Source organism: Haliotis rubra, unplaced genomic scaffold (genome assembly GCF_003918875.1).
Source record: "Haliotis rubra isolate DU_JTF1 unplaced genomic scaffold, ASM391887v1 Scf301, whole genome shotgun sequence".
NCBI lineage: Eukaryota > Metazoa > Mollusca > Gastropoda > Lepetellida > Haliotidae > Haliotis > Haliotis rubra.
In genome coordinates, this window is record NW_025766971.1 from 153,816 (window position 1) to 165,369 (window position 11,554).

Here is an 11,554-nt window from a genome sequence, read left to right on the forward strand (position 1 = left end):
AGCCGCACCTACACATACACACGCATGCACGTCGTCATATGAGCAAAATATTCTCAAGCACGACGTTAAACCCAATTTCACCTCACCTTATTTTAAAAAAAATATAATTAATACTGTCATCACTTCAAACCATCATACAAAGAAACTGTAAAAGAAATGATAATTTCAAATGGGTTGGAAACTTAAAATGAGGTTGTTAATGAAATCAATATATCGCTGGTACTATTTTTGATATATTTTGGAAATATTTTGACAATTCCCCCTCCCTCAGATCAAGCAGCACCGTGACTTCCTGGCCCTGCTGCCAGAACACCTGGCCTTGAAGATCCTCAGTTACCTGTCCCCTGCAGAACTCCTGCAAGCCTCCAGGGTAAGTGGCGGCAGGATTTCACGAAGTCTGTTGCTGGTCAGTTGTCATTGTTGGTACCTCACAGGTTATAGTCACTTCATTTATGCATCACCTGTAAATACAGACACTTGAATCATGAACCATTGAATCATGACTGGTTGCACTGGTAGGGAAATCATCAGGTGCTCAGATCGATTACAGTGCTCAGTCAGCAGTATTTCTCATGCAGTTGTGACCATCTACTCTGCACACCAATCAGCCAATTTCAAAATACAAAGAATTTGTTACAAAGAATTTGCTAATATTTGAAAGTGGTTACCATTCTTTGCCTGTTGATTCTTTGGGTAGCCATTAAGCATTCGCTCGTCATTGCCGAAGACCCGGGTTCAATTTCCCATGTGGGTACAATGTGTGAAGCCCATTTCTTGTGGAATACTGATAAAAATGGCGTAGAACTAAACTCACTAACTCCTTAAGGGAGAATTTGCAGGGGCCATATTCTTGGCCATTTAGCTACTGGAATGTTAGGGGAGATATTGAGAAACTTCAGAAACTTCATGACTAGATTGGATATGGCGCTCACACACTGGGGAATATGACTGAGGAAAATGTGAGACTTTGAACCAATGAATAGCAGATCCTGATCCTGGTGAAGGAAGGACCATCAATATCTTGGTCAACCTTGCCATGACCTTTTTCTGAGAAACTATTCGAGTTGCATACATCTTACCCTATTCACCCAGTTAATTGCCTGTAGATTCATCCAAATATATCTGAATTAGGTTAACAAGACATGGCACTGTCTCGCCAACAATAATGAGCTCTGGAGGTCAAAGTGCAATGAGGTCAAGATGGAGGTCAGGGTCAACAGTGCACCAATATGGAAGAAACTGTTTCGCGACAACATGTATCTTCGTCTGAACTGGAACAATGGTGTCTGCCGAAAAGTAGATCTCCAAGGACACACAGAGAGGTAAGATCCTCTTCCTCATCCTCCACATCATCATCATCATCATCTTCATCTTCATCTTCATCTTCATCATCATCATCATCATCATCATCATCATCATCATCATCATCATTTAAAAACAATTATTGTCCTATATCTGTTCATGTAAAGGAGTGATCTCGCCCAAACTGTGCATTTTTAATTCTTTTGTTTGGTCATGTAATTGCAGAGGAGAGAATAACTATTTTCCTTATGTTATCAGCCATGTTTGTAAAAATGTGATGTGATATTTTTTCCTTACACCTTTCATATCTGTTAGGCTCAAAACAAAATCCATTTTTTAAATTACTTTTGAAAATATTTGTTAGTGTATGCCATAAACAAATGTATGGTATCATGCAGTTACTCAGTGCTCTTTCTATCAATCACTGGTCTGTCCGGTCCCAACTCAATAACAAATCCCGGTAATATAGCTGGAATACTGCTGACTATGGCAAAAAACAACATTCACTCTTTCAAACAATACGTCAGTGAGTTTTACCTTTCATATTGCCATCTCCAAATCATTTCGGTAATCAAAAGAAGTCTCTGCTGAAGGTGAAATCCAATGTCTGATTCCAATCATATAAAATCATTACATGTTCAAAGCAGTGTTTTGTCAAACTCATTTACTCCCAGTGATTGAATTTCTGCTCGTGGCGGTTGGGTAGCCTAGTGGTTAAAGTGTTCGCTCGTCACACCAAAGACCCGGGTTTGATTCCCCACATGGGTACAATATGTGAAGCATATTTCTGGTGTCCCCTGCCGTGATATTGCCGGAATATTGCTGAAAGCAGCATAAAACCAAACTCACTCACTCACTCACTGAATTTCTGTTCACACAGTCAGCCATGGTTTCATCTGGTCACGACTCAGTAGGCTAACCAACAGGCTGCAGTGATGTAATGATACTGGCTGGTGTAGAACCATATTCACTCACTAACTCATTACTTTCAGTGTGCTATCGGTGACCTTTGATGAGACACGCCTTGCTAGTGGGAGCATGGACCAGACGATCAAGTTGTGGGACATCAAGTCGGGGGAGTTGTTACAGACGCTGAAGGGACACACTCGCGGAGTCTGGTGCCTCAACTTCTACACCAAGCACCTACTCATCAGCGGCTCGTACGACTCAACAATAAGGGTGGGTTGGTGTCAAGGGGCTGATAATAATCCTTAGCTCACCTAGCTGTGAGCTTCAATAGGTTCAATAAGTGAATTAGGGAGATAAACATCATGTGTTGGCCAATTTCCGGGTGTTATTGAGTATTTGAAGCACGGGAATTCATTTGGAACCGACGGCGTCAGCCGGAGTTTTCAAATGAAATATTCCCGTGCTTCAAATACTCAATAAAACCCGGAAATTGGCCAACACATGATGTTTATCGACATTGTAAACACAAAAGAAAACCAAAAGGTCTACACACGTTTTTGTGTCTGCACTCATTGACACCGAGTACGGGTACAGCAGTGAAATGTCATCAGCCGGCCGTTTTGGCTGTCTCCCATTGTAGCATCTGGAACTGTTCATTTGTGACGTCATTCGGACTTTACGTCACAATATGATTTTAATGACGTCATCACAGCTGACGACGTAACAATACAATGGTGTGAGTGATGTTTGTATGTATTAATACGCAGCGAATTTCCGGGGGAATCGAATACCATTTGATCATGTTTTTCAACCAATCAGATCAAAGAACACAGCGACTTTTGGTTTACAATTCAGAATGTACCATTGTAGTCTTTGGTTCAATATTCAAAAGTGTCTTAAATGTAAAGTCTATTTGAATTCATATGAGACCGATGAATTGCTCACTCACACAAAATGTAAAAAATCTTCTACACAGCCAGGTGTGCGAGTTGCACGTGTGAAATTGAAATTTCACTACACGTGCTTGTTGATTACCTGGCTGTTCTACCAGCATGTGGCCCCACTCTTAAAAAGAAGCAAAAAGTGACAACAAAATACTGGTAAATAAAATCTTAATGAATAAATAAAATACTGCTGTATTATTTCTTTCCGAGTCGTTTCATGGTAATCTGTTTTGTATCAAACCATCTGTCACTACGATTGGTCGAAATAGAACATGTGACCAATTTCCATGGCGGCCACAACACACATTGCTGTTTTCGCTAATTCGGCGATTGGATTTGGCTCATTATTTAATTATGTTTCGGGAAATCCATTACAGCGACAGTTAAGTATGATTCTTTATGCTACTATCAGTCGTCTGATGTGACTGTTCAAAATTTGGTTTTGTTGCCATTATTAGATTTAGTGTTAGTCAGCAATTCATTAGTCTCAAATGAAATCAAACAGACTGTAGAATGAGCTGAAAATGTGTCAAGGGAGATAACTCTTTAATATGTAAATGTAAACTTCAAGATTTGAGGTTGTATCATAGTATGACTGAATAAAGTATACTGAAATTATAAATTGTTGAACTGAAATAGTTAATTGTATGTCTTTCATTTTAAGATCTGGAATTTGAGAAGTGGCGGCACCACTCGGACATTGCTGGGCCATGAGGGTCCTGTGTGGGCGATGGTGAGGAGGGGAAGCAAGTTGGTGACAACTTCACAAGATAAGACGGTGAGAATGACAACACTAGTCTAAAGCTTGACCGATTTCTAGATTTTGCATTTCAAAAATAAATGATGCAAAGTCATAATTGTCCTTTGGAAACCAGAAAAACTTGTAAAAGTTATAGTGTGTATCTGATGAAATGGCAAACTGAAATGCCAATTTCACGATGCCAGATGAGATGTTGGCAATTTTTTAAGTGACCGTAAACTGAACATTTTTTAGGGATAAACATGGAACTATGTAGGTAGATTTGAAACAACGTGATCTTGACAGGCAAAGTCAGAATTTGTTTGTTCTATTCAAAACGATGGATTTCAATATTTGTTATATTTTCAAAGGTATACTGTAATGTAAATTTAACCCTTTCACTTTTTGGGCCCTGCTATCAGAGGAATATGAGTCACCTTGACTAAGCATTGACATCACTTATAACTATATTTACACTTAGAAATTTATGCTGACATATGATGGTGACTTGAGGTCGAATATCAGCTGCTTTGCAGGTAAAAACAATTATCAATTTGTTATAGATATGTGAACATATTTAAAAAAATTATTTTTATTTGTGTCAAAATGACAATTTTCATTGTGCCAATTGTTACTTGCATCCAGGCAAAAGTTTGGGATATTGGCCGTTGCCTCCTGTTGCACACGCTCAGTGGCCATCACGCTGCTGTGTTCGCTGTCGATATGACGGAAGACGGAGACATAATAGTCACAGGCTCAGCAGACAGGGTAAGCATATTTCATACATACTCTCCCTAAAAAGAAACGCATACCCGGTAGGTGTATGTTCATGAATTTAATCTGCTAACTTTAAAGGGAGATAAGACATTTAATTCTGGATCAGCATTGATAACCACTTTTTCTCCACGACATTTTCATGCAAGTTGACACTTCTGAATGTAAACGTGCATTTAGGTATCCAAAGATGTGTTTTTTTGCACTGTGCATTTGTACCATGTACAAAAACGAGCATTATAAAGGCAAAATTATAACAATCAAACACTAATTTTAAAAAATATTTCTTATATTGATATTACCTATGCAGTATTTTTTTTGGGGTGGAGATTATAATTATAGCAAAATCAAGGTTGATGTGATAAATATTGAACCAAACTAATCCCCATTCAAATATTCCCCCTGTTCCACTCTCTCCTATCTAATGTGCCCCTCTAATGAATAATCCCCTTTTGTACACTCCCCCATCAAATACACCCCTCTTTGAACATATGCCTTTTGAAAACTTTCCTTATAGAATACTCCTTATTGACTTCTCCCCTATCAAATACTCTATGACCGCCTCCGTGGTGTAGTGGTTAGAGCGTCCGCCCGGAGAGCGGAAGGTCGCGGGTTCGATCCCCGACCGCGTCAAACCAAAAGACGTTAAAATATGGTACTTGTTGGTCCCTGCCTGGCGCTCGGCATTAATGGGTACAACAAGGACTGGTCGGCTCGGAGTCAGTATAATGTGTCTGAGTGGGGTATTCATGCTTCACTGCGGCATGGTATCTCAGTGGGCTAGCACTATAAATCCAGCTTCAGTCTGGGCTAGTACAAGCAGCCGCACATACACATACACACGCATGCATGTCGTCATATGAGCGAAATATTCTCAAGCACGACGTTAAACCCAATTTCACCTCACCTCATCAAATACTCTACCTATTGAATGATGCCCCTAGTGAACACTCCCTCCAAAAATACTCACCATTTTGAATGCTCAGTAGCATCTGAAAATTGAAATACTATGACTGGAATCTTTGCACACCATCATGAAGGTGTTATACCTGTGTTGTACAGAGCGTCCGACTGTGGGACTGTGAGTCCAGCAAGTGTAAGAAGGTGATATGGATTAGTCAGACTACCTCCATCATGTCCGTCAGCTTCAGCAACGGATACCTGGCCTGCTCCTATGGGGAGACAATCTGTCTGTACAGGGTCAAGGACACGAAACTCATCAGGACCTTCCAGGAACATCGCAAAAGGTCAGATATTTTGTCATTTGTTTGATGTACATGCTTTTTATCCGATTTTGGGGACAAAAACAACGGAACATTTCATGCAACAGTTTAAGCTTTTCCCAATTTTACTTAATGTGGATTGGTCAGCTGAAGCAATATGATATCATAGTGCTTCATTGTTGAGAAAACAATGATATGACATCATCCATTGTTCGTGATGTCACAATCTGATGACATTACATCACCATGACAACAGGCTGTCTGGAGTCAAGTTACCTGCAGAGTGGAAATTTCATACGCATTTTCTTTGTTTTCTCTCTTAAAATATCAATGAGTAATATGTAAAGTAAACTTTGCAAAACTTTAAATTGTAGAATATTTGTTATTTAGGAGTGAATGAGTAATTTCAAATGTATTGAGAGTATCACAGTTTATTCACGAGGGACAGATTATCCCTAAGTTGTTACAGCTCTTTGGCTTCTGTGTGAAGTTGACATAACTCTGGTAACTGTATAATGAACTACTGACTGACTGAGTTTAGTTTTACGTCGCTTTTAGCAATATTCCAGCAATATCACGGCGGGGGACTCCAGAAATGGGCTTAAGACATTGTACCCATGTGGGGAATCAAACCCAGGTCTTCGGCGTGACGAGCCAACGCTTTAACCACTAGGCTACCCCACCGCCCCATATAATGAACTAACTGAAATGGGTTGGCAATGAATGATTTGTAATACAAATGTATTTTCAGAGTGGAAAGTGTCGAGTTGAGGATAGCTGAGTCGGAAACATTTGAGGGGATGATCGTCAGCGCTGGGAAAGATGGCCTCCTTAAATACTGGGATGTCAACAAGTAAGTCTAGCGGTGTTGCTGTGATGGGGAAAACCATTTGTTTGACTCAATGAATGAACATAATGTCAGTTCTGATCTAAAACTTCTGACACTTTATTGAAATGTTGAACTCATGAAATAAAAGAAGTTGTTATCCATAAAGTTTGTCAATATTCAACATAAAGCATCCATATTTATAGCTTTCATTATGCAATAGGACCAAACATTTGATCTTGAAACCATCCACATTCATGGTGTAAGCTTCGTGTAAACGTTTTGTTGGCACACTATGTTACACTATGAGAAAATGTCATCTACAGGTAATTTTTCCCAAGCCAGAGAACATTTTGGTTAATGTGTGAAGATAACTATTCAAAAGAACTTTTAAAAGAACACCCCCAAAATTTCAGCTTCTTTGAGCAGTTTATTTGTCACAAAAGTGTGATTTGAACGATTTATGTTTTCCAGAGAGGAGAGCATTCAGACCTTTGCTGGCCACTCAGAGCAGGTTAACTGTATACGTTTTGATGAACTGAGAATTGCCAGTGCTTCCTATGACCACAAGATCCGAATCTGGGACTTCAATGTATGAAAATGGAGACTTCAATGCATGAAACTTCAGGCTTCAATATATGAAACTTCAGACTTCAATGTAGGAAACTTCAGACTTCAATGTATGAAACTTCAGACTTCAATGTATGAAACTTCAGACATGAATGCATGAAACTTCAGGCCCCAGTGTATGCAGCACAAGACTTCAATGTATGAAACTCAAGACTTCAATATATGAAAATTGAGACTTCAATGCATGAAACTTCAGACCTCAATATACGGTCACTGCAAACAGCTTGAGATTTCAGTTTATGAAACTGGTGACTTCAATGTGTAGAACTTGAAACTTCATTCAAGGGATCTTGAGACTTTAATGCATGAAACTTTGTTCAAGGATTGACACAAACCTGCTTACAGAATGGCTACTTTCTGTCTTTCGTATCCGACACTGAAAGAAGGGCATGTACAGTATGTCAATGGTTCTCGTTGGTTTTAAATCATGTTCAAAATAATTTCAGTCAGGCGTCTTTGTTCATGCCTGATTCAATTCTCCAACCAAAAGATTAGAACTACACACAGCAAAACCAACAACATAAGCGTGCTCAGAGTAAACTGGCTTTTAATAGGTCAGGGTTTTTTTTCAGATGAGTCCTAAAATGTTAATTTGCAGGTTGATTAGATTAGAAGTCAGTCTTTATCAATGCCAAGATTACGAAATGAATATATATTTGTCATGTGAAATTAATCACTCTCCAAGCCAGAGCTCCTTGCAGCAAGCCGAGTACTTCTGTCACTTCGTCACATCTTACACGGTCCAGTCATGTGTTCTCACCTGTTTCACTTTGAACAAGTCTACTCATTTAGGTAAACTTACATCATGAAATGTTGAAACTTTCATTGAGAATATCTGAAAATGTGTAAAACTATTTCCAGTGGCATATTCGTCCTCTCTGCACTGTGACCATCAGAAGGTTGGTGTCTGTCTACCTGGCAATATCAATGTTAGCACAGAAATCAGACCAGACATTTTCCCACTGTCGTGGAGCATGGCCACTTAAAAGAAATTTCAAGCAAGTTATTAATTTGTCATTCTGACAATCAATTGATTCCAGCCTTATAATTAATCATCCAGTATCTTGAGAGTTTGAGCTAATGCAAGTGAAAGATATCTCAAACAGTATTTGTTTTGTCCCGGTGACAAATATGTAGTAGGTTTTGGTCAGTACCTAACAAATATTTTGTAGTCATAGCCAATGCAGATAGGCCTAGAATGCTCAGAAATTGTGAATAAAATGCGTAAGTAATGTATTTTCATGAGAAATCACAGTTATTATCCATATTTGGTTATTAACTTGGTTTGTGCTAAGCGACTGTAAACGAGGTGAGGTGAAATTGGGTTTAACGTCGCGCTGGAGAATATTTCGCTCATATGACGACGTGTATGCGTGTGTATGTGTATGTGCGGCTGCTTGTACTAGCCCAGACTGAAGCTCGTTTTATAGTGCTAGCCCACTGAGATACCAAGCCGCAGTGAAGCATGAATACCCCACTCAGACACATTATACTGACTCCGAGCCGACCAGTCCTTGTTGTACCCATTAATGCCGAGCGCCAGGCAGGAACCAACAAGTACCATATTGTAACGTCTTTTGGTATGACGCATGTCGGGTATCGAACCCGGTGTGTGCTAAGCGACCGCGACCTTGTAAACGAAGAGTGATGTGTCAGCAAGTCTGTGTATTTGTAAAGTTTTCCTAGTCTTAAAAATCAACATGAATCATATAAAAGAATATTGTTTGTGGAACCACAGTCTTAATACAATTGGGGCAGTGGGGGAGCCTAGTGGTTAAAGTGCTCGCTCGTCACGCGGAAAACCGGGTTCGATTCCACATGGGTACAATGTGTGAAGCCCATTTCTGGTGTCCCCTGTCGTGATATTGCTGGAATATTGCTAAAAGTGGTGTACAATTAAACTCACTCACTCACTTAATACAATTAAATCTTTTACTCTGTCTCCCTGAAAATCTGGAGAAAATCCACCTGAAACTGATTTAATTAAAATTTTAATTGAGCATTCTATTCAGCTGATTAAGTAAGTCAGGTGATCATTCTAATAAAACAATGAAGTTAGGTCAGTAGATGTTTCATATCATCTTATGGAGGCTTTAGATTCCTTGGTTTGAGTGATTGGAGCAGTTCGACCAGAATATATTTCTGTGTCTCAAAGTATGAATGTAAATGGGTAGTTCTAAATGGAAACTAATAATGGCTGGACAATTTACACCAATGTCATTCCTGACTGCATCAATGTTGTTGAGGGAACATGCACATGTTTGTTCAGAACACCAAACATTTTATAGCCAGTAGATGGATGGCATGAAATGAATAAATACAAGTTATTTATTTATTATGTTTGCTATGCTCATCAGTTAATGTTTGGAGGTATTAGAAATGACATTGTTAGAACTTTCCAGAAATATCTCAGGTATCTTTGCTGCTTTATTTATCAAATATTATTATGACTTTTTTGAGTTTGTGATCTGTGTTATGCATGCATACATGTGTACTTATGTGTGTGTATGTGTGTGTGTGTGTATGCCTGTGTGTCCTAAAGGATGCCTCCATGTAGATGGAATATTGCTGAATGGGCCATTGCAAACCCAACAAAATTAAACTCAATGCTGCAAAGTTTTGTGTTGAAACTATTGCATTATATTCTTTTGTGTTTTCTAATTTACGTAGTGTTCAGATTTTGTTTTCACATTGGTGTGAATACATATATCTCCAGGTATATTACCCAGTATTTACTACATGTTGTAAATCCAGTGTTTCTCCATGGTGCCAAATACTAATATTTTGGCTAAAAATGCCTATATTTGTGATCAGTATTAGATAATACATCAGATTTATAATACCCATGTGTGTGTTCATACATAGTTTTGTCAGAGATTTATAATACCCATGTATTTTGTGTATTTTAAGACTGAGAAATGTATTTTATATTTGTAATATATGAATCTCTACATGATGGTACCCACACATTATAAATAGAGTCTGCTGTACTGAAACCATGTTGAGAATCTCACAGGGTCAACAGTTGTATATTCTCACATCATTGCAGTTGTACCTTCAATACAAGGAACGTTAACAGTGTTGTGTGTGCAGCAATTGCCTCCATAGCTCTATGTAAAGCAAGTAGTAGAGGGTGTGAAATATGTACCGTATATGACCGTCTATAAGCCGAATTTTGAGGACCAAAAAAAGCAGTCTGTAGAAGGGGTCCTCTTATCCATGGGTTACGCTTTCACAAACCTTTTTCCAGGGTTTCCTATCACTTCGTGTGAACAAACAACAGAAGACAACATGTATTGTACATGTGATTCTTATGGATGTTTAGTTTTCCTTAAACCAAGTGGAGCAGAAATCCAAGTACAATCCAAACAGAAAGTCAAGGATTATGTATAAGGAATATATGTATAATCCCCAAAGAAATGCTAGAAAGTCAAGGATAAGATATGATGGAAGTATATGTACAATTGAAACAAAGTCTGGAAGATTAAGGATTATGAATTGTGAATGTTTGTACAATAATTTAAATGAGTCTAGAACATGAAGGATATGGGATTATAGACATATGTATAATCCCAACAGAAAGGATAGGATGTGAAGGATTATGGATTATAGATGTATTTGTAATTCCAGCAGAAGGGATAGGTCAAGGATTATGCATTATAGATACAAGTACTTTTATAGATATATGTCCAATTCCGGAAGGTCAAGGACTAAGGCAGAAGGTCTAGGTCAAGGACAATGGATTGAAGATATTATGTACAATCCAAAATGAAACCCTTGAAGGTTGAGGATTATGGATTATAGACATCTACATTTATTGTAACAGAAAGGCTGGAGGGTCAAGGATTATGGATAGCTTACATATTTATCATCACAACAGACGTAACCTGTATGGAACAGGTTTGAGGAAAATATGGTTCAACTGGAAATTGTGAAGTGTGTCAAACTGTCCCTATCACACTTATGTAGAATCAGGGGTGGAAATAACCCATTGCCCGACGCCCGAGTCAAGTGTTTTTTTCTGTCGGGCAAGCAAATTTGTATATCACACTGTACCGGTGTCCAGTTGATATTCCAATGTTAATTATGTTGTTTATTTAAAAATCAACAAGAAAACGGCCGGTATAGTGGAAAAATTATCAGGGCAAGTGATTTTACATGTGCCACTGTACTGGAGTACACTAGCAATTTTAAGTTATTTCCACCT

The 11,554-nt window shown here is 38.6% G+C and overlaps 1 protein-coding gene across 1 annotated transcript in view; it reads left to right on the forward strand.

The window, feature by feature from the left end:
• The window catches only part of LOC124282706 (F-box/WD repeat-containing protein 7-like), a 33,552-nt gene extending 25,727 nt beyond the window's left edge, over positions 1 to 7,825 (forward strand). The window contains 8 exon segments of the mRNA XM_046718726.1: positions 272 to 370; positions 1,132 to 1,322; positions 2,295 to 2,481; positions 3,820 to 3,933; positions 4,540 to 4,662; positions 5,731 to 5,915; positions 6,643 to 6,744; positions 7,192 to 7,825. Coding sequence (XP_046574682.1) covers positions 272 to 370; positions 1,132 to 1,322; positions 2,295 to 2,481; positions 3,820 to 3,933; positions 4,540 to 4,662; positions 5,731 to 5,915; positions 6,643 to 6,744; positions 7,192 to 7,315 — 1,125 coding nt within the window. The 3' untranslated portion in view covers positions 7,316 to 7,825.
• The last annotated feature ends 3,729 nt before the right edge of the window (positions 7,826 to 11,554 follow it).